The 27,007-nt window shown below is 44.9% G+C and overlaps 1 protein-coding gene across 2 annotated transcripts in view; it reads left to right on the top strand.

The window, feature by feature from the left end:
• Dscam (DS cell adhesion molecule) overlaps positions 1-26,539 on the top strand; it is a 559,889-nt gene extending 533,350 nt beyond the window's left edge. The window contains exons 31-34 of one of the 2 annotated variants that reach the window (XM_076943217.1): positions 4,944-5,141; positions 7,461-7,763; positions 18,453-18,515; positions 23,981-26,539. In XM_076943217.1, coding sequence (XP_076799332.1) covers positions 4,944-5,141; positions 7,461-7,763; positions 18,453-18,515; positions 23,981-24,336 — 920 coding nt within the window. In that variant the 3' untranslated portion in view covers positions 24,337-26,539. The remainder of the gene's footprint in view (positions 1-4,943; positions 5,142-7,460; positions 7,764-18,452; positions 18,516-23,980) is intronic. The other variant, XM_076943216.1, reaches the window with a different exon arrangement.
• The last annotated feature ends 468 nt before the right edge of the window (positions 26,540-27,007 follow it).

Raw genomic sequence — 27,007 nt, 5'->3', positions numbered from 1 at the left:
AGTCAGTCTGATAGAAACATCTTCTCAATTGAGGGTCTCTCTTCTGAGGTGACTCTAGCCTATGCTGTGCTAAATTCACAAATGGTAATGAACACAGTGGTCCAGTGTTTCTATATAAGATGTAGTCATCCTCTAAATGATATATACTCTAAATAATGTGCAGATTCCTTATAATGCCTCAGATACTGTATATACACCATATGTACACTGTGTGTATGCTGTGTGTACACTGTGTGAATACTGTATGTGCACTGCCATATGTACACCATGTATACATTGTATACACACTGTATACCATATATGGATAGCTGCTATCTCATTTTAGAGAATGGTGATAAGACGTCTCTACATGTTCTAGCTGGACACGTTTTGTTTTCTAGATACTTGTGGTCAGTGGTTGGCCCAGTACTTGGTTGGAGAACAGTTTGATATTGACGGTCAAATAGTTACTAAGTACTGATGCCGGCATCTGGTCCTCTCACTGCCCAGTGACACAGATTGTCAAGTTCACATGTAATTCAATCCTCACACATAGACAAGAGAGTCAAGGTCCCAAGAGGGGAATGACTTGCTCAGTTCCCTCAACCTGGTAGCAGAACAAACACCCCTAAGTCCCAGACAGCTGTACTGGCTGCTAAGAATTCATAAGCCTAGGAATCGTAGACCCTGGGGCTTTGAGAAAAACTCCCCCCCATGTCTTTCCCGCAGCCCCTTAATTATCTAGAAAGGCTGGTGTCATTTCTGCACTGGGGCTTTATGACTATGAGAGTCACTGGAGCTAAGGTCTGCCCACAGGTCCTGGCTCCCTGCCAGATGTAGACATGGATCATAGATGTACTTCCCAGATGCTGAAGACCCCAGCCCACAAGCTGCAACCTTCCAATACAGAGAAACCCAGGGAAGGTAGCTGAGCCTGGGCCAGGAAAATTTAAGTCCTTACCATGCCCCTCTCCTGCCCAGCCCTGCAACTTCACAGCCCTCTACTATGTATGGCTCAGCAAGTGTCCTTGTCATATGGCTCTCAGCCTAGTCCTTGCCTGTCCATCCCTGGCCATCTTCACCAATCTGAGAAGTCTGGTTTATGAATTGTTAAGGGGCATTCTTCTGTCAAACTGTCTAAACCAAGATTTTAGCTCTCTCAATAAACCCATTGAATCCTCCCAATATACCCAGGATGTTTCCCAGCAGGCTGGGGTTCCAGCAGGCTGGGGTCTGCTACTCAGGCACCATAGACTTTCATACCCTGAGTGCTCTGACACATTCAGATCACCCAAAGCTAGAGGTGTCAGTGAAGTCACCAGTCTCAGAAATGAGGGATACAGACCTACCCAAATAAGATCACAAAGCCAGAGTTACCTAGCCTTTGAGTAATGAAAGTAGCCTTGAAAACCAGGCAACATGATTTGAAAGCCCTACACTTAGCCACTGTGTGTGACCTCTGAGTACAGATGATACTACGTAAAAGACACGTGGGAACTAAGGAAGGCTTATATAACATACGTGAATGTGTGTGTACACATACATATAAATGTATCATATACATATCGTGAGTTCTCATATCTACTGCATTTGTGTCTGCAGATTCAACACCCCCATACACCACACCCTAATGATACAGTATCATAACTGACTTCCTAGCATTTACATTGTACCAAATTTTATAATTCATGTAGAAATGACTTAAAAAATACATAGGAAGATGTGAGTAGGTTGTATCCAAATAATGAAAAAAGCTTATAGCACACATTGACTCTTTATTACCACAAGTCTGAATAAATACTCTGTCACCCAGGATGGTACAAGAGAGAGCAGAAAAAAAAATAGCTCCTGCGGACAAGGTGATCTCATGGTCCAATGCATCATAAGCCCTGGATAAATGTTTGCTACTTAAATAGGGAAATGATTAGCAGTTATGCATGGGAAGGCTGCTGAGTTCTCCATGCATAGCTGAGGCCTCATCGACGAGAACTGAGAACAGATAGCAGATGATTAAAGGAAGACTAATCCAGTGAGCACACCACATGTGACATGCTTTGTAACCAACCTATTACCCACACAATCCTCTCTGATCCTGAATTTGGGATAATTAAAATAATTTGATTCAATGGGCAGAAACTTAATGCAGATTTAGACCCAGAGTTGAAAGGTCACGAGTTATTTATACCCCTGTCCTCTAACTCATGGGCTGCTTGGCAAACAAGCTGCTTAATCACTAAGTTGTATTTATATTAGAGGCTTGGGAGGTTGGCAAAGAATCTTCCATGCAGGGGCAGAAAAATCCCTAGATGAGCAAAGTCACCACTGAGCAGAATCTAAGTATTTACATCACTGTTGGAAGCAACCATACCAAGTTCAATTCAGGTACAAAATAATGGTTGCTAAAACCTGGTTATGTTGGTTTTTTTTTTTTTTTTTAAGTGTGTCAGGTATCCTTGGCTTCCCACATCCTGACACGATTCTAACCCTGGGACACCTGCATAGCACAGAGCAGAACTGTGGCCTGCGGCTCAGAAAACTGATACCATGACCTATATTTTCAACATTTATCAGGCCACTGCTAGCTCTGTCCTCATCCAGGGGGACAGGGGATAATGAATAGAATTAACTTGAAAAGAGTCGTAGCTTTGAATAGAAATTTTCCAAATAAGGAGGTCTCGGTGGGGAAGGAAGATCTGAGCTCCACACTGAGAATTGAGCTTTCTAAGGCAGGAAACCCGGATGAGAACTTGAGACTTGAGAAGAGAGTTAGGGACTTTGAGTCTGCCCTAGCCCAGACATCCAGGCCAAGAGAACACTCAAAATCCTCTATAAGTGTGGCTGCAATTTGAAACCCAAAGGGGGGAAAAAAAAATGAGATTCCTCAAAACTTACATAAGGGGCTGGGTAATTTTCTAGAAAAGACTCATTAGCATTTAAATAACAAGCGGTACTATTTAAGCTCCACTTATCAAGTCAATAGTGCCTGGAAGACATTTAGACTCCTACCCATGACACTGTTTTTCTGTCTTGTGGAGGACCTCTTCCTTGGGAAAATCACAATTATCATTCACACCTCGTTGTGTACAGGGCTCCGACACTTTGGCATAGCTCATTTGCATTCTTATCAAGCCAGAAACTATCTTCTAATAAAGCCTTCTTTTATGGAATTTTTGCAAGAGATAAAATGTGCCTTTAAAAAAAAAAATCAATGTAGCCAAAAGCATGCAGCAGGACTGGGTCTTTTGATGACCCAGAGAATCTTAAAATGTATTGATTTGGCCATCTTCTTAATGTTCCTCTCCTAAATCCTAGAATGATGGATTAGTTCAAAGACCAATAACTAGAAATCTGCAAAGGGGAAAATCTTCCACTTGCAAAGAAAGGCTTTTCCCTGATGCCCTGTGTCAGCATTTCATGCTCCAGTGGGGATTATGGACAAGCCATGGTCCTGTGCACACCCAACTACAGACCCAGACAGCCAGCATCAGGCCACATCTGGCCAAGTAAGAGATGGTGCCTGAGCAGACGGGGCAGAAGAGCTGTGTCATGACTAATCGGCCATTGTTCATCCGTGAAGTGACTCCAGGCTAAGTACCAATCCCAACAATTACTGTGGGCCAGCTGTATAGACAGCTCTAAAGACAGACCCTTGCATCTACCCTGGAGAGACATCCAAGTTCACAGAAGCATATAATTGAGCATAGGCAGCCATGTCCAAAGTTGGGTCTCAGTTTGTTCCTTTGAAATAGCTGCACCAGTGCTGAACACAGAGTGGCTAGACTATGCCATTCTAAGAAGCAGAGAACTCAGAAGTGGAAAACTCCCTCCCAGGACCGTGGACTACTTTCAGTTGGAGCCCCAGAAAAATCACTCCAGGGAACAGAACACCTCCCTTGTCCATGGAATTTCAGGAGAGACAATGCTCTAGCCTGCTCCAGGGCCCAGTACACATTGCTTCTAGTATGCCCCTTTGCTTGGTTCACCAGGGTTGAGCTAAGACTATGCTTCCCTATTCACCTGCTGCCCTTAGTTCCAGACTTAAAGAAGACACAAGCCCACATGCACATGGACCGTGACATTTTTTTATAGATAGTTGACACGTTATCCAGATATCATTTAACTATTTGGTGTTCATATTAAATAGTCCAAGTCTTCATTAAAATTCCCATGATGCTCATCGAAAGACATACTGTCACATGCTGAGAGGATGTTGGCACTGAAAAAAAAATGTGGTCTTTTGCCTCCAGGAGCTCTGGCTTAAATGACTGAATGGAAAGTTCTGACTGAACTGATAAGTAAACTTGAAACAACCGATATCAGTGTTCTAAGGCTTCAACAGTCATTTGCCATCCTGGACTCAGACACATTTCTTGGTTCTCCCTGTAGGGGGCAACCTCCCCCTGTATCTCTCTCTTCATAAGTCCGGCAGTCTTACAGCATAGGGACCCACCCTATTCCTCCTGTAACCTCCTCTTGACTGATTATGTATGCAATGACTGTTTTTCCAAATGAGATCATGTTCTATGACCCTGGAGTCAAGATGAGAGCATAACTTGAAGTGGAGTGAGGAGCAGTGTGTAGTTCAGTCTACACCAGAGTAAATAAACCTCAGAAAGAAAATCTTGTTCAAGTACATTTGGTCAAGTTTCCTTGTCTTATGGGAGGTATTGATATTTAGAAAGTTTAAATGAATGTTTCGGCCATTGTTAATGGCCACAAACAAGGTTCTGATCTAAAGCTTCCGAACGGGTGTTCTTCTGATTATGGGATTTTTAAAATACTTAAATATCTGGCAAACTTAGTAAGTAGAATGTGAAAGAGGGCAAGAAGACTTTTCAATGGGGAAAATCCAAGAAAGGCTTCCCAGGGGCTTGACTGAGCGGGAAGGCAGGGAGGGAGGGTGACAGCTGCTTGCTGTGCTTGACCCCTGAAAACAGACACACATTACCCCTTGTTCATTGCAGATCCCACCACCAGGAGGAATGCAAAGGCTGGACCCACAGCAAGAAACAGGTACGCCAGCCAGTGGACCCTTAACAGACCCCACCCTACCATCTCAGCACACACCCTCACCACAGACTGGAGACTGCCTACACCCAGAGCTACAGGATCCGTGGACAAGGAGAGTGACAGCTACAGCGTCAGCCCATCACAAGACACAGGTGGGCACTGCATGCTCCCTTCATGGTCCTAGCAGGGCTTCCCAGGCTTCATGAGGAAGGAGGACTGTGAAACCTTCCTTTCCTTCTTCCTAGCTTCTCTCGTGAAGGTCACTTTCAGATAACAACCGTTTCTCTGACAGTTCCCAGGCCAAGTGTTCTGCCTTCCCCATGTGCAAGGCCTTACTGAGTTCTGCAAGACTAAGCCGAAGTGCATCTATCTCTTTTGCAGGTGTCTTGAATCTCCCACCCATACTGCTCTTTCTCTCTTGTAGTTCCCACCCAACAGAGAGAAAGAAGCACTTTTACATCTCACCCACACAATGGCAGTAATTGCTGACTGTGCTCTGGGGGCGTCTGACCCACTCCCACCTCCAGGACTAAGAGCCCGAACTTCACTCACATCCTTCCACCGACAAGGTCACAGCACCCCTATAGGGAACATAGGCTGATCCTTCTGGCATTTAACCAGGTTGATTATAAGACAAACAAGCCATCAAGCTGATGGTGTCAACCACAAGACTTCACTTCCAAGCATGACCTCCTCTAAACTCTGAAAAGTTATATCTGAATCTAATAGCTATAGGAAATTTTAATACTCATTTTTTCTCTTCACAACACACTTCAAAAACAGGGCTCCAAAGGTGGTGTGTCACTGTGGGGATTTATTTTTATGCCTGCTATTTCTCTTAGAGGGTTCTCAGAGGTGACTTCAAAACTTTTCTGTAGATTTGAAATATAGAGTCGCCTTTGACTGAGGTGGCATGGCCTTGTAAGGCCTGTTTGCACTGGGTTTTGTCCTATTTTCTAGTTCCCATCAAGATTGGTAACAGCAAAGGATGAATCCTGGGGATCAGGGACTGTTCTGCCTCCTGAAAAAGTCAATTTTCAGTGTGTGTGGCAGGGTGGTGTGTGTGGTGTGTGTATGTGTGTGGTATGTGTATGTATGTGTGTATGTGGTGTGTATGTGTGTGGTGTGTGTGTGATATGTGTATGGGTGTGTGGTGTGTGGTGTGTGTGTATGTGTGTGTGATATGTGTATGGGTGTGTGTGTGGTGTGTGTGTGGTGTGTGGTGTGTGGTGTGTGGTGTGTGTGTATATGTGTGTGTACAGTTTAGGTGGGTATATGTGAATGTGTGTGTATGTGTGTGTAGTGTGTGGTGTGTATATATGTGTGTGGTATGTGTATATGTGTATGGTGTGTGTGTATATGTGTGTGATGTGTGTATGTGTGTGTGGTATATGTGTGCTGTGTGTGGTGTGTGTATGTGTGTGTGTACAGTATAGGTGGGTATATGCGAATATGTATGTGTGTGTGGTGTGAATATGGTGGGTGTGTATGTGTGTGTGTGTAGTATGTGGTGTGTGTATATGTGTGTAGTATGTGTATATGTGTGTAGTATGTGTATATGTGTGTAGTATGTGTATATGTGTGTAGTATGTGTTTATGTGTGTGGTATGTATATATGTGTGTGGTGTGTGTGTGTGTACATGTATGTGCGGTGTGTGTGGTATATGTGTGTGTGTGTGCACTTAAATATACCCATTCGTATGTACACTTAGAGGCCAGAAGTCAACATTAAGTGTCTTCTTCAGTCACCTACATCTTATTTTTTGAGATAGGGCCCCTCGCTGAACTTAGAACTCACTAATTCAGCTAAACTGATTCACCAGCAAGCCCCAGGGTTTCTCCTGCCTCTCTTATAGCAGTTTTTAGCATGGGTGCAGGAAATCAAACTCTGGGTCCTCATGCTTGCATGGCAGACACTTGGCTGACAGGGCCACCTCTCCAGCCTGTCATTCTAACGATCGATGTCTAAGGATTATCACATCTTCCTTCCCAAGTTGACACCCATGGAGCTAAACTTCAAAGCTCGGATATTTATGCTAATTACAAGCCTCTGCAGTGCAGATGTGTTTGCTGGTTGGAGCAGGAAAGAGTGCTGCAGCATTGACACTGCCTCCCATATGTCCCTGCCAAAAGCCAAATGGTTTGAGGGGAAGCCTTTGCTTATTTATAAAATACCCAGGGCTGAGACATCTGACTGCAGCAACTGGTTTGATGCGAAGTCCCTGAACTTTGTTGATAAATCTGGCCCCAGAGCAGCTAAAGCAAAGCCTTCTGACTCAGCCAAGCCTCCCCTAGATACAATGTATCCACAGATTACAACCACAAGCCAGGTAAGGTCATCCATCCAGTTGGTCTAGATACAATGTATCTGCAGATTACATCCACAGGCCAGGAAAGGTCATTCATTCAGTTGGTTCGAACATAGGCCACCAACTCATCCTTATCCCTGTTTTCTCTCTCCTGTGATACAGACCGAGCAAGGAGCAGCATGGTCTCCACAGAAAGTGCCTCCTCTACCTACGAAGAACTGGCCAGGGCCTATGAACACGCCAAGATGGAAGAACAGCTGAGGCATGCCAAGTTCACCATCACAGAGTGCTTCATATCCGACACGTCCTCCGAGCAGTTGACGGCAGGGACAAATGAGTACACGGACAGTCTGACCTCCAGTACCCCTTCAGAATCGGGGATCTGCAGATTCACTGCGTCTCCCCCCAAACCTCAGGATGGAGGACGAGTGGTGAACATGGCGGTTCCAAAGGCCCATCGGCCAGGTGAGGACCATTGCTTAGAACATCTATCTACTGTGGACAACACTCAGTTCTTACACTGGGTGGGTGTTCCTCTTACTAATTGCTGCAGAACAAATCACTACAACCATTATTTGCCAAAACAGTAATATTCATTTATTTTATTCCTGAATCTGAGATTTGGTCAGAGTCTAGTGAGGAAAGCAAGCAATAGCTGCAAGATCTTCTTTAAAAAAAAAAAAAAAAATGGCTAACTCAACTACCAAGTCTCTGCCAGCCATATCTCCCATGTAATTCATTCCAGAAAGTGTCCTGAGCATCCTCCTAACATGGTGGCTTAATTCTAAGTATAAGCATTCTAAATGACAGACATGGAAACCAGCCATGTCCTTAAGGTTGGTGGGAAACTGAGTTAGTCAGCTTACCATTACTATAATAAATCTTCTTAAGATGGGTACTTTGTTAGGAAAGGAGGATGTTTCAGCTGATAGTTCCAGAGGTCCAGTTACTATAAAGTGAGGCCCTCATAGTAAATGGCTTTGGGTGGGTGGGGGGTATACATGTACAAAAAGACCACACAGTGAGACAAGAAGTTACCATATATGGACTCTTAAAATAGATAGTTCTTAAGATAACTAATACAGAACCACCTGAAGCCTCATCAAGGGCAGTATGCCATGATCTGCCACTTCTTATGTTCCCACTGTCTCCCAACATTAGCACTCTGAAGATCAAGCTTCCAGCACAGGGGTCCTTGGATACACACTCAGCCATCCCCAGCCCTACCACTGACAACATCCTTTACACTATGGTGTGGGGTCCAAGCAGAGCCCAGGAAGCTCAGGGTTGAAGCTCAGGGTTGATGAGAAGAGTCAATGGTCAAGAGCTATGTTTTAAAAACTGTTTCTTTGGGGGCCTTTGAGAAGAGAGGAGTCTTAGCAGGAGTCAATACTAGGGACCTCCTTTACCAAGGTACTCAGTGAAGTTGACAGAAACTGGAAAACGTAGGTCAAGCGCTAATGTGACCTTCAGCTTGTGATTCTCTGGGCTTGTGAGTGATAGCTAAAACTTTACACTTGATGAGAGAGGATGGACAAAGCACGTAAGTCAAAGGTCTAGTCTTTCAAAGTGCTGACATGTTCAAGGACTTCACGGTCTAAGCTTAAAAAAAGAAAAAGAAAAAAGGTCCAGGAACTCCATCCCCCCCGCACCCCGACTACAGATACAGAGAAGGCCCTAGTTGGGCCTTGTGTCCAGAGAAATAAAAACTTCTCTGTAGAAATTCAGTTACTACATGTTGGCTGCCATACTGAAAAACCATGCCCAGCACAACTGAAGCAAAGCTTCAGACTGAATCCACCAGGCCAGTGGGCTGCTAACTTAAGGAAACACCTTTTTTTGTTTTTGTTTTTGTTTTTCCCATCTGTAAGGGCTTCCTCATACACTTTCCTTCATGGACAGTGTCAGCCAAAGACACACATTCATCCTGATACCTTTGTTTTCTGAGCCACGGCACTGGCTCTTTTAATTATGTTCACTGTGTTGGGTCTTATGGCATAGGGCAAAACTGAAACAAGGCCCTAATAAATGCATTAAAAATATGTAAAATGAGAATCACCTATTCAGCAGGCAATCCCCAGATAGACTCAAAAGTTGTGGCAGATGCAATAAAGAGTCCTAACTTCATTTTCACTCTGTCTACCTCTGCTGGAGAGACGTCAGGCTGTTACTCCCGTGTGTTCTCATTCATGTGTTTTGCTGTTCTTAGCATTTATTTAAAAGGCAAATGAAGATAAGATGTGATAATGGCTTTTGGCCCTTGGTCATCCGAGGGGTGACAAGAACAGCAGGAGGAGAGATGAGCCACTGTGCAGCTGTAGTTGGGCATGATGCCGTGTCAATGCTCTGGGTTTGTATGTGAGCATACTGCCAAATGCAAAGGAGGAGGGAGGAGAGAGAGTGTTCTGGGGTACCAGCAGACCTCCAGATAGTTGTTAGACTCTCCGGAGTGTAGAGGGCTCCACACATGCCTCTGGGGTCTTCTTCCTTTCTTGGCGGCCATTAAAGTCCTGAAAGCACCCACTCCATCTACACAGCCTGTGTATGTTCTCGTTTAAGAGACCAAACCACCACTTTTCCTTTGGGTGTGATTTAGGATATAGAAAGTACTTCCAGGTAGCATGACTGCCCTACGTTTGCAGGCATTTAAATCATGAAAGGCCTAACCTTTCTTTAAAAGGTTATGCCATCTGTATGGTTGGGTTAAGAATTTATTTTATTTAAAGTCTTTACTTTGTTTATGACATTGTTACCTTAGGGCATCCCAGACATCGCCTCAAAGTGGCTATCATCTTAATGCATTATTTAAAGTGAAGTGATTTTTATAACTCTAGATATGAATAATTTCTTGAGTCAATGTGAGTTCTGATGTCCACAAACTTTGGTTTTGTCTAAGCCACAGGGCTGGATTATTATTGGATCTTTAATATGCTTTATAAGAGAGATTTCATCCTCTGGGAACCTTTCTGTTGTTCTTTCTCAATCCTTCAGATGGCTCTGCATTAGTTACCTTAAGAACTATCTATTATTAATATATTAATAGTATGAGGCACAGAATTGGTTCTGTAGGGCCCCAAGTCCAGCGTGAGAACAGGTCTGAAGGTGTAGAACAGGTAGATCAAATACAGCACAGAGGATTTCCTGACAGAATTATGGTCCTGGGTGATGGTGAGACCAGATTAACCTTTCTGATTTGGGTCAGAAAAATGAGGACTATAAGGTCAGGCAGAAGTTACATCAGTCACCCCTAAATGCACAAAGTGTGTACATAATGTCCAAGCAAATGACCAAGAGCCTGGTACAATTCTGGTACCAAAATCTGGCCATAAAACCCCACATCGTACTCCAATGATCTTCTCTATCTTAATATCATGCTGGGAAGATGATGCAGGTCACTGAGGGGCATCTGTGATGGGAACTAGTCAAGATGGCTGCATCCATGTCAAGTGGAAGACACACAAGCTGAAGGATGCCTGCTGCCTTTTACAGTGCTAACTTCATTCAAGCCTGCAGCTCTTTGACCAGTACTTTCACTAAGCCACCCTTCCCCTCTGCCCCTCCGAGTTCTGGATGAGAAGTGTTAATTTCTGCTTCTAAGCACAGCCTTACCTTTGTCTGCATAGCTTTTGCTTCTCCACCAGCTCTTCATTGTATCACCTTATCTTTTTACTTTGTCTTCAGTACCAACGATTATGATTCCAAACCTTCAAATTCCCTACAAATGGGGATCACGTAATATCTATGAACATGTCTAGCTCATGGCTCCAAAAAAGAAAGAGACAGGTCTTGGATATTTTCATCTTTCTCTCCCAGGGTCTATAGATATCCAGTAGGCACCCAATAAGTGTTCAAGAAATATTTTTAAATGAATTAACAGCAGTGGAGTCGACACATAGGGCTATGCCTGTGCATAGTGCATAGACATTACTGAATATGTCTTCATATTCAATGTTGTGTTCATGACAAGATTGAGCAATTGGCTAATATTTTTATTACCAGAAGTGATTAGTCAGATATACTCGAATACAAAAGGACATTTAAGTTTAGGCCAACATGCTTTTAAGAAAAATGATATATTTTCCCCTCCTGCCCTTGACAAATTCAAACAAATCACTTCCAGATAGAGGATAATCTCCCCACCCCCCGTGAGTCAGAGTCTAGCTTTACATTTTATTTTATTTTATTTTATTTTATTTTATTTTATTTTATTTTGGTTTTTTGAGGCAGGGTTTCTCTGTGTAGCCCTGGCTGTCCTGGAACTCACTCTGTAGACCAGGCTGGCCTTGAACTCAGAAATCTGCCTGCCTCTGCCTCCCAAGTGCTGGGATTAAAGGCATGCGCCACCACTGCTTGGCATAGCTTTACATTTTAATAATAATGCCTGGCTTGAATTTTTAAGATATATACATTTTATTACTAGGATGTGCTTGCTTTCTTCAGTCAGGGCTAGCTATTCAAATCTTTGAAAAGGCAAAGAAATTCAAACTCTATATTCCTATGAGAAATTGCTGTGATATTCTGAGGATCTGTCTCCTTGATTTTAGAGCACCTTCTTAGTTTTATGAGTATTCTGAGCCACTTTCCATAGCTCTGTGGCCAAGGCTTCTCATTTATTTGTGATGCTTGGACCATACACCTGAGAGATGACACAGTGGGGGTTGACAAATCAACTTACAGCCCATGTTCCCTTCATACCTGGCCCAGCAGCCTCAGGAAAAGCAAGGGCCCTAAGATATCTGCACCTGCACTCTATAACCTAGCTTTAAATCTATCCATTCCAACACCTTCATCAAGGATGGCTTTGAGGTCCCAGCTGGTCCATGGCTTGTCCATCCAGTGGCTGCTATCTGCTATCTAAAGCATCCACCAAATAACCAGATATTGGATGCAGTTGTTGGATTATAATTTAGGATTCCTTCATCTTGTTTTGCTGCCCTCTACTAAATGTATGAGTTTCAACCATGAGAGAGGGTGAAGAACATTGTGTGTGTGTGTGTGTGTGTGTGTGTGTGTGTGTGTGTGTGTGTGTCTGTGTGTGTGTGTGTCTGTGTGTGAAAGAGAAAGCAGTGTGTGTGTCTCTGTGTGTGTGTGAAAGAGAGAGCAGTATGTGTGTGTGTGTGTCTGTATCTGTGTCTCTGTGTGTGTGAAAGACAGAGCAGTGTGTGTGTGTGTCTGTGTGTGAGAGAGAGAGAGCAGTGTGTGTGTGTCTGTGTGTCTGTGTGTCTGTGTGTCTGTGTGTGTATGCTCAGTGTCTCTAGGCATCACCTCCCTGGGAGACCCTGACTCTTCCTTTGCAGCTTAGCTTTAAATTTTAGTGATGTTTGAATTTTTAGGGCCTGTATACCTTAAGTCAGTTACCAGAATGAACTTTTTTTTTTCCTTCTGTTCCTGTGAATAATTTATGGGGTATCTGCTGAACGGCTTGGGAGCTGAGAATATGGCACTATACAGACTCAGAAAGACCCCACCTTACAAGAAGCTATACTGATGCAATTGCACGAGCCAACATCAAAGCTTTAGGTCATGATAAGTGCTTGCTGAAAGGGAAGTAGCTTAGGGATGGGGTACAATCTAGCTGTGGGTATCTTGGCAAAGATGCTCAGAGAAGTCTCACAGAGGCAGTGAGATGTGAACTATATGAGAGAGAGAGCATAGAGAAGACCCTGCGTGGCCATGGTCCAAAAGCAGACAGAAGAAAGAAAATCAAGGTTGGAGGGAGCTTGGTGTTTACAGCGTGAGTCAAGAGACCCGTCTGACCCATCAAACACAGGCAGACATCCACATGCCCTACAAGGATGGTAGTTTAGGAGCCAGCCAGGAGACTGAGCCTCTGCACGATTCCTTTGTCCAGTCTGTAGTTCATAATAGAGCAGTGTGCTCATCCCTGCTCCTTCCTAGAAACCTCCCTGGCAGGTAGTTGCAGCTCAGCTTCTTATAGATTTCCCTAGGAATCTAGTCTGTTCTCAGGGACAGTCCCTCAGTGCGCTCAATACAGAAAGACTTCTTCTCAATGGTTCTATTCTTAGAATTCCAAGTATGTGACCTAATTTGCTTTCTATTGTGATAAAATCCCATGACCAAAAGATACTTGGGGAAGAAACGGTTTATGCGGTGTACGCGTCCCAGTCTAGTGAGGGAAGTCAGGCCAGGAATTCAATCAGGAGCAGAGGCAGGCACCATGGAGACACACTGCTGACTTCTTTACTCTCCATCACTGATTAGCTTGCTTGCCTGGTTTTACCACCCAGGACCATCCACGCATGGGTGACACTGCCCTCAGTGGTCTGGGCCCTCCCACACCAATTATTAATCAAAACAGTACCACAGATGCATGCCTGCAGGCCAGCCTGATGGAAGCACTTCCTCTAGTCCCTCCCCTCAGGTTACTCTAGTTTGTGTCAAGTTGACAGAAGACTAACCAGCCACTCCATTTTCTTGAAACAAAACTTGAGTATCTACATTCCTAGGTTTTCAGCAGCCACCCCTTGACTGCCCCTCTCTGTGACTACTTTTAAGAAGGACCCTCTGTCCCTGAGGCTCTTACACTGCTAAGTGCTCTGCAAAGAATATGGACCCATTCCTGTTGCTTGGACTCTTAACCATTCTCTCTCTCTACATATGTGTTCATGGCTACAACTGCATTTTCTTTGGCTTCTGAGGCCCAGTAGGCAGCTTGACGCTTTCCTGGATGATTTGCTAGGGTTAGGTTCTAGTTGTTGGAGAGCTGAAAGCTGTATCAATCTCTCGGGAGGTGTTAAGTCTCAAAACCTTGCCCTGATGGACCAGTGATATTAAGACAAAAAGGATACCTGTGTCTCTGTGAGTAACCAGAGGCAGCTTCCAGAGTTCTTTGCTACAGAAGATGACCCGAAGAGCTCAATACGGTGACTTAGAACTCACTGCAAACCCTGTCAGAATGCATATATGTAGACCACTACTATTGACTGAGTCTTTTTAATATAGAAAGATATTGAGTATTACCCCACCTCATGAAAGCATTAATATGTTTAACTAATACCACCCACAATCTCATTGGTTTACCTGAATAATAATATGTCATAATAGAGGCTGCAGAAAAGGGGACCTGAAAATACCACAGATAAATCTTTTAAAAAATCTAAGAAATTGGACAAAACCCAACTATGAGACAGGCATGCCTGTGCACATATCCACATGCATACACGCGCGCGCGCGCACACACACACACACACACACACACACACGCACATACAACATTATGAGAGTCTACAGAATAATCTGTAGAGACAAAAATGGAAAATACCATCTTTTAACATGGTTCCATGTGGCTTCTGCCAATATCATATTCTAATGCATCTCAGATCCCCAACTGGAAAAAAAAAACAAGACATAATTTAAGAAATGTAACTGTTAATCCTTTCTATGGCTCCCTACCACTCTCAAGATAGAAGCTGGCAACACACTGAAGAATCAGCCTCCTATCTTCCCCACCAGCTTCTCTCTGCTCTCCACTCTCCAACTTTTGGCCCCCTGAAACCCTAAGTTCAGTTCCACCTTAACTCAGCTACTGCTGTAGGGTAGACCTAGGTCCTCCATCTTGTTTGCTGTGGACCGTTAACCTGCTTTGTAACACTGAGCAAGTGCAAACCCCTAGCCCAGGATTCCACCTGAGTCAGCTGCCAGTGTGTGCTTCCCAAGAGGGCCTCTTGGGAGAGGTAGGTCTGTCTTAGAATCTCATGTCCCTTCCCAGTGTTCTCAGTAGGTGATCCAATTCCCTGGTTCATGAGCTCTCAGCTGCCTCGAATCCAGAGAAGAGTTTCTAATACCAGTTTGATATAAACTACTTTACTCTTGAAGACTATCGAACTGCAACCAACTCAAAGTCCCTACCCCATACCTCAGCATAGTTTTTAAAGTCCATCAGCAAGTAGGAAGATCACAATATCAATGTACTCTTAAAAATGCATGAAGACTCCAAACCGCAAGCCAAGAACAGTAACTGAGCCCAAACGATGGGCCCTCTGATATTAATGCCACATTATTTATTTAGAGTTTTTCCTCGTTGCTCTTTTGGAGTGAAGACTCGTTTACAGAGAGATTGGTTTACAAGGTTTTTCATTACCATGGTATGACATTAATATTAAACTAAGAACGTGTTAGATCCTGTCTGCCCAAGCTGAGGGCAGAGTCTACAGTGGCTTTCCATCACAAGCTCCTTAACTGTAATGTTGCAAGGCTCATCTCTGTGCTCGTCACTGAAGCTGTTAGAACTCGAGGCCCAAATGCCCTCTGCTACTTAGTTCTGCATCAATATCCAGCCGCATCCAAGCACAGACATCAAAACCTTGTTAGAAATTGATGAAAGGTGTCTTTTATGTCTCCCAGGAGGCAATTTGTGCCCCTGAGAACTGTGGTACACTTAGCTTCTCCATGAATTCGGGACAGCGTTTATGTAGCTTCCAGGTTCCCGGATAACAAGGTATTGCAGAGGAGACAGGAAAGTCAGCTTCAGAGTATAGTGCATCCATGATGCCCAGCCCTTAAAGTGCATGGATTTATTTCTTCCACAGGACACACTAGCCCTACAATTCCCAGTGCAGATACACTTTACAGTTGAGACAGCTTAGTGCATAAGACTCTGTCAGGCTGAAAACCTCAAGACATTTCATTGTCCCTGCCCTTGACTGTGGTGCTCCAGGGGTGGTCCCCAGAGCTGTTTGGAAGCAGAGAGATGAGTGTGAACCTGTAAACCCTGACCTTTCCAGTTCACTCAGCAACTACCTCACCAAAGTCACTGGGAAAAACACCTGGTCTTTGGCTCTGACTACTATATGACTGACCCATTGTCCTGTGGACATTGTAAACAGTAGTACCCTACACAGGTTGAGTTAAGTATGTCCCATGTAGAACCAGAAGGTAAGAACCAGAAGGGCCTGCTTACAGATTTGTGAACATGCACCACTCAGGACTCCTAACAGCAGTGGCATCAATACTTGAGGCAGGGTGGTTATCTGTGATGCTGGGGGTCCTAATCACCCCCTACCCTTTGACCCATAGATGCTAGTAGCATACCTCCCCACCCCCTCCCCCATAATAATAATGTCACATATCCCCAGGGGTGAGGTCAACCTCAATGACTGGCCAAAACCAGATACTTCTGTTTGTGTGGTATATGACAACTGGTCATGGGGTGAGGGGACAGGGACAAGGTCGGTAGAATGACTCCCACTCCAGGATTTCTGTAAGAATTCTGATGGATTTTGCCCTCCCCTTTCCAGAAATGACACATCAATCTTTGTGTGTGAGTCTGAATACATTGAGAAAGCTCAAGAAGTTTTTAGCTAAAAGGAGGCAGTATTTGCATAGAGCAGCTTGCACAGCATCAGGACAGACAGGGCCTGACTGCCCCCTTCCTTGGTGGAGGATGACAGGTTCTGAGACTTAGGTGCTGATGGATGAGAGGCAGTAGCAGCAGGATTCATGTCTAGGAGGGGTCAGGGAGGCAGTGATTACATCTGTACGCTGACTGGTTATGACTGGTTAGAAGGGGAGAAATGGATCCCAGCTAACTCAATCTGGACTTTCAGAAACATTACTGTCACTGGAGGTCCCCAGAGGGCTGCGGCAGGGGATGAGAAGTGAAACATTGTATCATAAAATAACACACAGCACTGAGTTAATAGCTAAATTGCCCTCCTCTCTTGAGACATTAGTCAAATCCAAGGCCTGGGCTTCTCCCGGAAGGGCAGTGGTGGGTGCCATTTGTCATATATAGCAAGACCCAGGGTGAAAATGTAAGAAAGAATGCCTAGAACAAGTGTGTTTCATTCCTGTGGGTCATGCAGTGTCTTTGAAGCTAAGAAGGGGGTATTCTGTGAGTGTAGTGCACAGGTCTATCACACTCACCTCCCTGATGTCCCGTCAGTCACAGGAGGCTTCTCCTCAGCTTTCCTCTATCCTACCTTTGATTTTCACCTCTCTATGGCTGTGTTTCCTCTTCTTGCCTTCTGCTTCCATCTTCCTGCATGTATCCCTTTGATCTCTGTCTTCTACTGTTCCTTCACTCCTCTGGCTGGCTATCTCTCATCCAGTCCCCGCTCTCAACACACCCTATCCCACCCAGCCCAGTCTCACACACCACCATCTTTATCTCTGCCTCAGCTTCCTACTGTCCTGCTGCTTTGCTGACACAGAGGTGTGGACTCCAAGAGCAGAGGGTCTTGATGGGTATGCAGGCATGTGCTTGATAGTGGATTGTGTTTCAAAGGCCCGGCTGGGACTCTAGTAAGCCTCTGCCATCAAGCCTGTGGTCCTGCTTGACTTGGGTAGGAGTCATTCATTGGGTTGAGAAAACTTGGGGGGAAGCTAGACATGCAGGCAGTGGGGTGAGCAGAGACAAAGGGGATGGAGGATAAAGAATGGAATACAGGTCAGATGTTCCTCTTCACCTAGGATGGGTGTTTTTTCTGCTTTCTTAGTCTCTCTCTAAATGACTAACACCACTCACACTAAAGCCATGCTACAGACTGCAGACAGTGCGAGGACTGCACTTTGACTCTGAGGTTTGTCAGCACCAGACCTCACACATGGGACACCCAGAGTGTATGTACCTGCCAAAGGTACCACCCTGGTATATAATCCATGGTATGTATATAGAGTTCAGAGCAAAAGGGCTCTTGCGTTGCTGACTGCTGGTGCTTTCAAATATGAGCAACTCAAGAGGATCCTGGCTGACCAGCATGGGGTCTATTTCCTCTGTGGAGTTACAGAAGCTGCAGGAAGTCATATCCAGTGAGCCTTCCCTGCCAAGCTCTAAGTTGTCTTTGGGGCCAGATCAACAAGGTCTGCTTCTGCAGGGTAGGAGAGCAAGACAAGGGGCCATGGCTCAGGTTTGGCAAAGAAGGAAGGAGGGATGACAGGTGGCACCAGCACCAGCTTCAGCTGAGCTTCTCTGGGCTCCCAGCATTAGCGAGAACTTTCTGTAGCTTCTTCAACTCTTTCTCTTCCCTTGACTGGTAGAGGCAAAAATGATCAAACGGAAAGGAGGGGGCATGTCTGCTGATGGGGGAGACCCTAAGCCCATCACTGACAATAAGAAACGGTATCAGTATCCCGGGCTTGCTGTGACAGGTCACCACAAACTTGGGAGCTTAAAACAGATTTATTCTCTCACAGTTCTAGAGACCAGAAGTTCAAAGTCAAGACACCAGCTGACACATGTTCCTCTGAGGGCTCTAGGTAAGAGCACATTCATGGCCAACCCCAGCTCTGCTGACTCCAGGTTACCCCTGGGCTTATAGCCACACTGCTCCAGCTCGGCTTCCATCCCCTCATGGCTCTCCCCGCTGTGTCTCTGCACCACCCACGTTCCTCTGCCTGGCTCTTATAGAGACACACGTCACCGGATTTAAAGCCCATATTAAATCCAAACAGTCATTCCTTGGTCACTTAACTTCATCCCATCTGCAAAGGTCACCTCTCTGGGTAAAACCACACTCAAGAGTCCTGGACACCGGTCCACGGGGACCACTAATCGGCTCTCTCATCCTTCTGGTGTACCTCCACCTCTAAACTCCTGTTCTGTGGTGAAACTTGCATGTTAACTACTTAATGGAGGCATTGCCACCCCCACCCCATAATAGATACAAGTATTCCCATCTTAGGGACAAGGCAACGTAGCCCAGATCTACATGAGTCATGCTCAGAATGTCCCACAACCTCCAGGATGCACTTAACAGTCCATTGGAGGAGTAAAAAATGAATGTCTACCATATGATACAGACAGGTAGCGGGCAGGACAGGCAAGTAGGTCAGTGTCCAGTAGTTACCCCTACCCCAAAATCTTCTCTTCCAAGAGCAAACATCTCAGTGGTGACCTTGGTATGTATAGGCATCTGAGAAATGTAGGATCTAAACAGATTCCAGACAGTCCCATCTCCTCATCGGTATTTAACTAGTGTGTGGTCTTAGATTTCAATTGACATAAACTGCTGACCATAAACACAGCTCAGTGCTTCCTTCCCCCAGTGCTTCCTTCCTCATAAGCACATGCATTATTAAGCATGCCCGTTTGATACGCTCACAGCTGAAAGAACTGCTCTGGCCACTGGTTAGAAAACAAGCTCTACATTTAAGGGGGGAAAAAAACCAATGAGAGCAACTCTCTAACTTCATACAACTTTTACTATTAACTCCTGTTCCTTAAGAGATGTTAGATGTTCAGAGCTGCTTTGCAGACCTACAAGGAGACCTAGCTATGAAGATCTTTCCAGTTTCACCATGAAAGATCTGCACTTCTAAGCTTTATTTAAAAACCTCACAAAAGCCTCTTTGGGTCACTAATACCAAAAGAGAGAACTTTGATGCCATGGGCAGAAATCTTAGGCGCCATATTTTTAAAATATGTCTTTATGCAATCATTTGTGTGCATAAGTGTGCATGTGTGCAAGTCAGATAACAACTTGTGGAAATCCTTTCTCTCCTTCTATCATATGAGTCCTGGGAATCATGCTGGAACCTCCAGGCAAGGTGGCAACTGTTTTTACCTGCTGAGCCATCTTGCCAGCACAAGGCATTGTGTTCTCATTTCAAACGTATTTGTCTCAATCTGCCCAATCCAAAATTAGAGAAATATATAATCTACTTGGGACTGAGATGCTACAAACTTGTTAGGGTTCATGACTGTCTGGGAATCTGATGCAGAGTGAATGGGGTGAAAACCAAGCCCCAGTTATGTCATCACACATTCGAAATATCCCAAGCATGCAAGATGTAATCAGATCCCAGAAGCAGTCACAGATCATCTTAACTAACCTGGCCCTTTAAACAACCCCGAGTAAACACCATCCACCCGATCTTAAACACCGGGACACTAGGGTAAAAATAATCACACAAGTAAATAAAAGAGTAAATCAGTATAATTTGCTCATTGGACTCTTAGAATAAACACTCACTTTTAGGGAACTAGATACATAAGGTTTCACACATTTCAAATTGGTCCAGTAGCATGTATTGACTCATGTAGCAAGCATCCCTTACACTGAAACAATGATTTTCCATCCTACTTATTTGCATGCATAGGTATGCGTGGTTTGTGCATGCATGCATGGTGTGCTTCAATCTCCTCCCTATCCCTAAAGGCAGGACGGCTCACTCGACTCCAGAGCTTGCCACTATGACTTAGACCCGCCAGCCAGCTTGCTCCAGAGAGCCTGTCTCCATCATAAGAGCTCTGGAATTACAGGCAGACAGTCACATCCACCAAGCACTGATCTGGATTCTAGGGATCAAACCCCAGTCTTCATGGTTACAGTGTAACACTTTTTCCACTGGACCATTTTCTTGCCATCTGTCTGTCTCATTTCTAAATGGCGTATCTGTTAATGTTTTTGTATTTATTTCTACAAACTAGTCCTCTGATAGAGAAAGCTAAAGTATAGATCCATTACTACAAGGAAGAGAAGGAATGCAAGACCATTGGTTTTATTTTTTTAAAAGTTAAATTCTTGTAATTTTTGTTTTCAGGAGCAAATCCTGTCCTTTCACATTAGTCTTTGCACGTGTTGCCTTTGTCTGAAGCAAGTACCCAAAACCCTGTTCAGAAGGATAGTAAACTGTAACATTTCACTCCACCAGAGGGTCATGGTCAGTTTACTGAGTGTTTGTGACTAGCTTGCACAGGGTTCCTTCTTATGTGTGAAGTCAGCACTGAAAAAAGTTTGTTGAATTCCATGAGCCAAACTCAGAGAGCTTGGCCAGGGCATACGGTTGACTGACACACGGTGGTTCTCAATGAATCCTTGTAATTCCTCATCAGTCTCTTCAGTCCTTAACAGGGAAGGCAAAGACAACTCCAGGAAACCAATGAAGAAATGTGTAATCTTCACACCACCAATACCATGCCAATGTGACACACAAGGGAATCATTTGGCAAATTTCCAAAGAACAAGGTCACTCTTCCTCTTATTCTGGGGAAATCTTAGAAAGACTGGTGTCATTTTGAGGAGAGGAAATGGTCCCTTAAGGTGCTTCTCAGTGCTTGCCTTGGGCTTACTTCTCCCTAGAAACCTTATGCCATAGACTATGGTCCCTGACATCCTGCTGACTGTTCAGAGGAGAAAGTAGAGAACTTTCTGGGGTGCAAAGTTTACCTCTGCTGTAGACAACCTGGATGGGGACCTTGAACTTACAGGAAGATGAGGAGCCCCAGGGATATTTTGAAGCAAAATAAGCAGGAACTTTCAGCTATTTTAGACAGAAAGGTGAAGAACATGAGCTGTGCTCGGGATGTTGTGGGAGGACCCAATCCCTCCAGATTCAACATGTCTGAAGTCAACCCATCCTCCAGCCTGTCATCTTCCCTAACACAGCATTTCATGATCAGTGGTTTGTGCTTATTTGATTCGGTTAATACAACAAAATACCAAAGGTGGGTTAAACTTATGAAGAAAATATGTTGTCTTAACACAGTGTTGAAGGCCTAACCTACAAAAAGCATAATGCCGGCCCATGGTGGACAGTGGAAATATGACCAAAGGTCACCTCTCACCATAGGAAACCAGTTAGAGGCTGAAAACCCCATATCTTTTATCTTATCCTAATAAGGTCCTTCACTAGACCTGAGGCCTAAGCCTCCAATGTATGAACACACACACACATCAGAGTGCAGTTTACCATCCACTCTGTCTTCTGAGCTTAGAACCTGGAGGGAGTTGCACTGGACTCACCCTTCCCCTACCCCAATGCCACTTCACACCTGAAGATATTTCATACAGGCATCCTTCATATCTCAGTGTTACTCTTCTCTTACATGCCATAGCTGCTCCCACCCCAGGAGCAGGCCATGCTGCCTCTCTCATCTGCACATTCTCCTCAGCTGGAGAACCGCACACTGCCATCATACGCTCTGGTCTGAGCCACTCACCTGGTATGTCTGCCAAGACACTAAGTTCCTGAGGTCTCAAGATAGGCAGGTGACCCCCCATGGGGTCATCTCAACCTGCACAATGGTCCTTGCCTATGAGGGTCTTAAATCAAGAAAAGTAAGATGCGTAAGATAGACCAGAGACTGATCAATGTGTCTTCCAGGATTGCAGAGACTAAATGCCAGGCTGAGTTCAGGCCAAGCCACAGCATGTGGCTGCCTTCAGAAGCTTACCCCATCATTCTACCCCATCATTCTAACTGTTTGCAGCAGTTGGTGGGATGAACTAATGACTCTACCCAAGGTCGTGGAGATGGGGACAAAAACAATTTAAAAAATACTATTAAAATAGAGTAACCAGGAGAGGAAAGTATCCCCCTCCCCAAAAAAGAGACAAGCTTAATATCTTTAAAAATGCTGACAATATGAAGCAATGTTGTCCATACAGGAGAATGGGGTATTTAGGGTCTGAGAGGCCATAAGGACTGATCTTTCTGACCTGAATTTGCAGACTGCAGCATCTTACATTCAGGGTTGATGTCTATATGCACAAAGCTTCTGAAGTTCATGCCTGGAACTCAGGAGATCACAGGAAGGAGAATTATTGATAACAGATGACACAAGCACCTGGACCTCCCACGTGAGGCTGAGAAGAGTTCTGTGTTGTGGGGCAGATGGGATGCAGCAGAGGGCAGTGAAGAGTGGCAGCCAGAGGCACAGAGGCAGCTGGGAAGGAGACCACAGAGCTGAGGAAGAAGAGTGCTAATGGCATCAAACATTGCCAGGGTTGAAGAAAGGGCAACTGGAGGCCGGGGTGGCCTCCAGGATAATGGCTTCTGTACTTGAATGCTGCAGATGTCATGTTGGATTGTTCAGATTTAAGAGGAAAATGTTTTGTGAGGTAGATGAAACACCAGGAGTTTCCTGGGAAATTCTCCAAGGGATTAAGAGAAAAGACTAGGGGAAGGAAGGATGGGTGCAGGGACCACGATACAGACCTAGAAGAGCAGAAGGAGATAGAGAGAAGCAGAGACCTCAGTGTTTACCTCAGAAGACTATAGCCTGGTAACAAGACATCACAGAAAAGGAGGGATTGTGGGAAGGCCACCAGGGTAGCCTTGCCTGTTATAATAGAAGGATCCCAGAGGGAAGGAAGCCTCCACAAGTGGGGTTGTCAGTGGAGGCTAGCATAAGGCACTCCCTTTCCCTGAGGCCAGTATCCGTGAAGGAGAAAGAAAGGTGTGGTCTAAGCTGTTCTGATCTTCACCATAGCATGGCCAAGACAGAGGGGATGAAGGAGACAGTTGGGAGAAGTCTTGGTGAGAAGGGTGGGAGCTGGGCTGTTTTCACCTCCATCCGTCATCCACAGCTGCCCAAGGTCACGCGGTCCCCTAGATGGTCAGGAGTAGGGCCAGCAGTCCCTTTCTTCAGCATCTTTGGCTCTGCCCTCCAACACTTGGCAACCCACACCTTCAATCACATGTGGGGTTTGGTCTCACATTTCATATCCTGCAGACATGTTGCCTCTGGAGTACATTGATCTTCTGGTAAGGGTGTCCAGACCTTGTTAGCTTCATGTCTCAGGCTCTCCTACTGCAGAACTAGTGTTCCGTGGCCTATCAGAAAGAAGCCTGAAGACCTGCAGGTACCTCTCTGAAGTACACTCTAATGAGGGGTCTTAAGAAATGTCTTTCTCTAAAGTTTCCACCATGGGTTTCCAAGGTGTTCTACCCAAATAAGCAAACAAAGAAACCATCTAACTCTCTGTGTTTGTCTCCAGGCGACCTCATACACCTGCCTCCATACCTACGAATGGACTTCTTGTTAAACCGGGGTGCACCAGGCACCAGCAGGGACCTGAGTTTAGGACAAGCGTGCTTGGAACCCCAGAAAAGTCGGACCCTGAAGCGCCCCACGGTCCTTGAGCCCACCCCTATGGAGGCTTCCTCCTCCACCTCTTCCACTCGAGAAGGACAGCAGTCATGGCAACAAGGGGCCGTGGCCACCTTACCTCAGCGAGAGGGCGCAGAGCTGGGACAGGCAGCTAAAATGAGCAGCTCCCAAGAGTCACTGCTGGACTCCCGGGGCCATTTGAAAGGAAACAATCCCTACGCAAAATCTTACACCTTGGTATAACACATGGCGTGGCTGGACAGCGGTTGTAAATACAATTTAAACGAGCCAATCAAAGCTACCTTTTTTTTACGGAATTCCAATATTTATAATTAAAGAAAATTGCCAAAATATATTAAAAAAAAAAAAAGAAAGAAAGAAAATACTGAAACCACAGACAGCGCAAAGACTACTCTGCTTTTTTTCCGTCTGAGTGTGGGCTCCATCTGCCTGGGCATCTGAGTTTTGGGGAAAGAAGTCCAGTTTTATGATTTTCACAGGCTATAGCATTTTTACTGATTTTCTACAAAGTGCATGGGGACTCATTAAACCTTCTGAACAGAAGAAGTTCTAGCACACAAGAGTCAAAAAAGGAAATGGGGGGAACTAGCCTATTTGTGAATCGAAAAGGGACATTGACATGGGGGCAGGGGACAGCTTCCGTCACCTCGTGCACCTTTCCTTCCCACTAGGAACCAGGCCCTCGGTTTGATTTTCTGTTGTTACTTAGGATGAGTGCTGTCAGTGAGGGGGTGGGGGGGGAAAACCCATTCGGTTTTCTTTTTGTTTATTTTTTAATTTGTTGAGACACTCTTTGCATTTTGTCTAAGCGAAATAAAAGAGAAAAGGTGGTCTGCCTTTATTTGCATGTCTACTGATACCTCCTACCCATTGCTCGGGCCTCCTTCCTGCTCATACTGGTGTTTGTGAACAAAATGGCTGGACCCAGTGCCCAATCTAGGAAAACGATGCTAAGTTCTGAACAGCTCAGGTGTTGCTGGGAAGAGACAAGATACAACATCAACTCCACGGATGGAAACCAAACCAAAGACAGCCTGGTCTCCATCCAGTATTCCAAGCCTCTCACAGGACTCGGGTCTTTGTCAGCTGCAGGACCTGCTCTCTAACTCATTAGGGTCAGCAGACGATTTCCAAATCCAGCGCACTGCTCTTTGTCAATAAAGTTTTATTGGAAGAAGTCCAGAGGCCCAATGCTCCATTTGCATTATCTGTGGTTGCTTTCATGCTGTGATGTCAAATGACAGTGTGACACACAAAGCCAGTATTCTCCGGCTTTTCCCAGGAGATGCTTGCTCAGCCCTGAAGTTGCTTTAGTCCTGACTTGTGTGAGAAAGGAACTGATGCTGTGCCCCACTTTCCCTGTCCTGCCCTGTCTCCACTGTGACTGACAGATTCACAGCAGACCATCTTCAGATGTGGTGCCTCCGATCCTCTTCTTGGCACCCAGAGAAAAATAAGTCCGTATACAAGGGTGTTCCTCCAAATTTCAAGTTTTTATTTTCCTTTCTCTGTGTCTAAATGCTTTGTCATGGAGCTCACTCAAACATAGAGCCTATTCACAAACAGGAGGTACCATATCCTACATCCCTTGGCTCTTCCACAGTGTGCCTTAGAAAGAACCTGCCATCCTCTCTAAGGCAGCAAAACTCCATTCCAGACACCTTCTCTAAGAGGGAAGGAGAACCAGGCCTATTACTTTAGTTTTGGCACTGGCTGGAAAGAAACTGAGGCCACATTCATAGCTCTCCACATCTGAGTAACAACACATACAAGTACCTCTTCAGACCTTCCTTATGTGTCCCCATGAAGTCCACCAGCAAAAACCCTGGTGCAGTCATTACTATATACAACGCAATTACAATGCTCCATTCCCCACTTCCTGCCCCTCTTTCATCCTTCCTTCCATCTATCTTCCAGACAGATATGCCTCCTGAGCTTCAGACACACAGAGCACAGGCAGAGCAGGTACAAGACTCCATCACAGCCACGCCACGGCTCTGATTTAGGGGTATGTGACAGTGCTGTGTGTGCTGCATGCCATGGTTCCAGAGCACAATTTATTCTCAGCGTCCTCACAGATGCAGAAGGATCAAGACAAGACTTTCTAGAGGGAAAAGAAAAGACCGTAGTATTCATGGTATTCATGGGTCTGAAAGTTGTAGAGCTCCCACACTTGGAAGTTCATTCTTTTTAAGTTTTTTTTTTTTCTCCCGAGATGTACAAAAATAAAAGATTTGAAGTGTTTGCCTCTGCAATGGATTGCTTGCAAGGTTTCTGCCTTAAAAACGCCCATTAAAGTGAATTCCACATGCAAGCACTGTATCCAGCCTCCCCCAACCCCTGCGCCTCAAATAGAATCTGACATTACTGTCTACAAAGGGATGTGGATGGAGCTGTGAATTAAAAAACCATTATTACAGCAATAGCAGTGAGTTTCCTCTGTACCCTCCTGTCTCCATTCTGGTTTGTCTGGGGGAGGTCAATGGATTATCTGTGTCCTCACACGGGACTGTGGGAACTTAAGTGTAGCTCCACACTGAAAAGTCTTATTTTCATTTTCTAAAGAGTTTGTCCCAGAGACTACTCCAGCTCTCAGACCGACATAATCTTCTCTTAGAATGATCAATTCTTTAGTTGCTGCCTAACAGTTTGAGGGTAACTGGGGAAGAGCTGGTGGTTCAGTGGACTGGGTTTTCTTTAATCCATCCAAATGACTGGCAAACAGCCTCTCTATAATGTAAGCAAGTAGAGGAATTTGTGAACCACACATGGTGTTCTCTACTTCTGCAATCTCCAGATCCTGGAGCTTCTGTTTAGCACACATGTCTACCTGACACTTTCCTTATACTCATGTCCACAAGGCTAAGAAGAAAGGATGGAAAATCTGAATGAA

This window comes from Arvicanthis niloticus, chromosome 12, assembly GCF_011762505.2.
Source record: "Arvicanthis niloticus isolate mArvNil1 chromosome 12, mArvNil1.pat.X, whole genome shotgun sequence".
NCBI classification, from domain to species: domain Eukaryota; kingdom Metazoa; phylum Chordata; class Mammalia; order Rodentia; family Muridae; genus Arvicanthis; species Arvicanthis niloticus.
The sequence above is the reverse complement of the archived record's forward strand: the minus strand, read 5'-3'. Positions and strand labels throughout refer to the sequence as shown.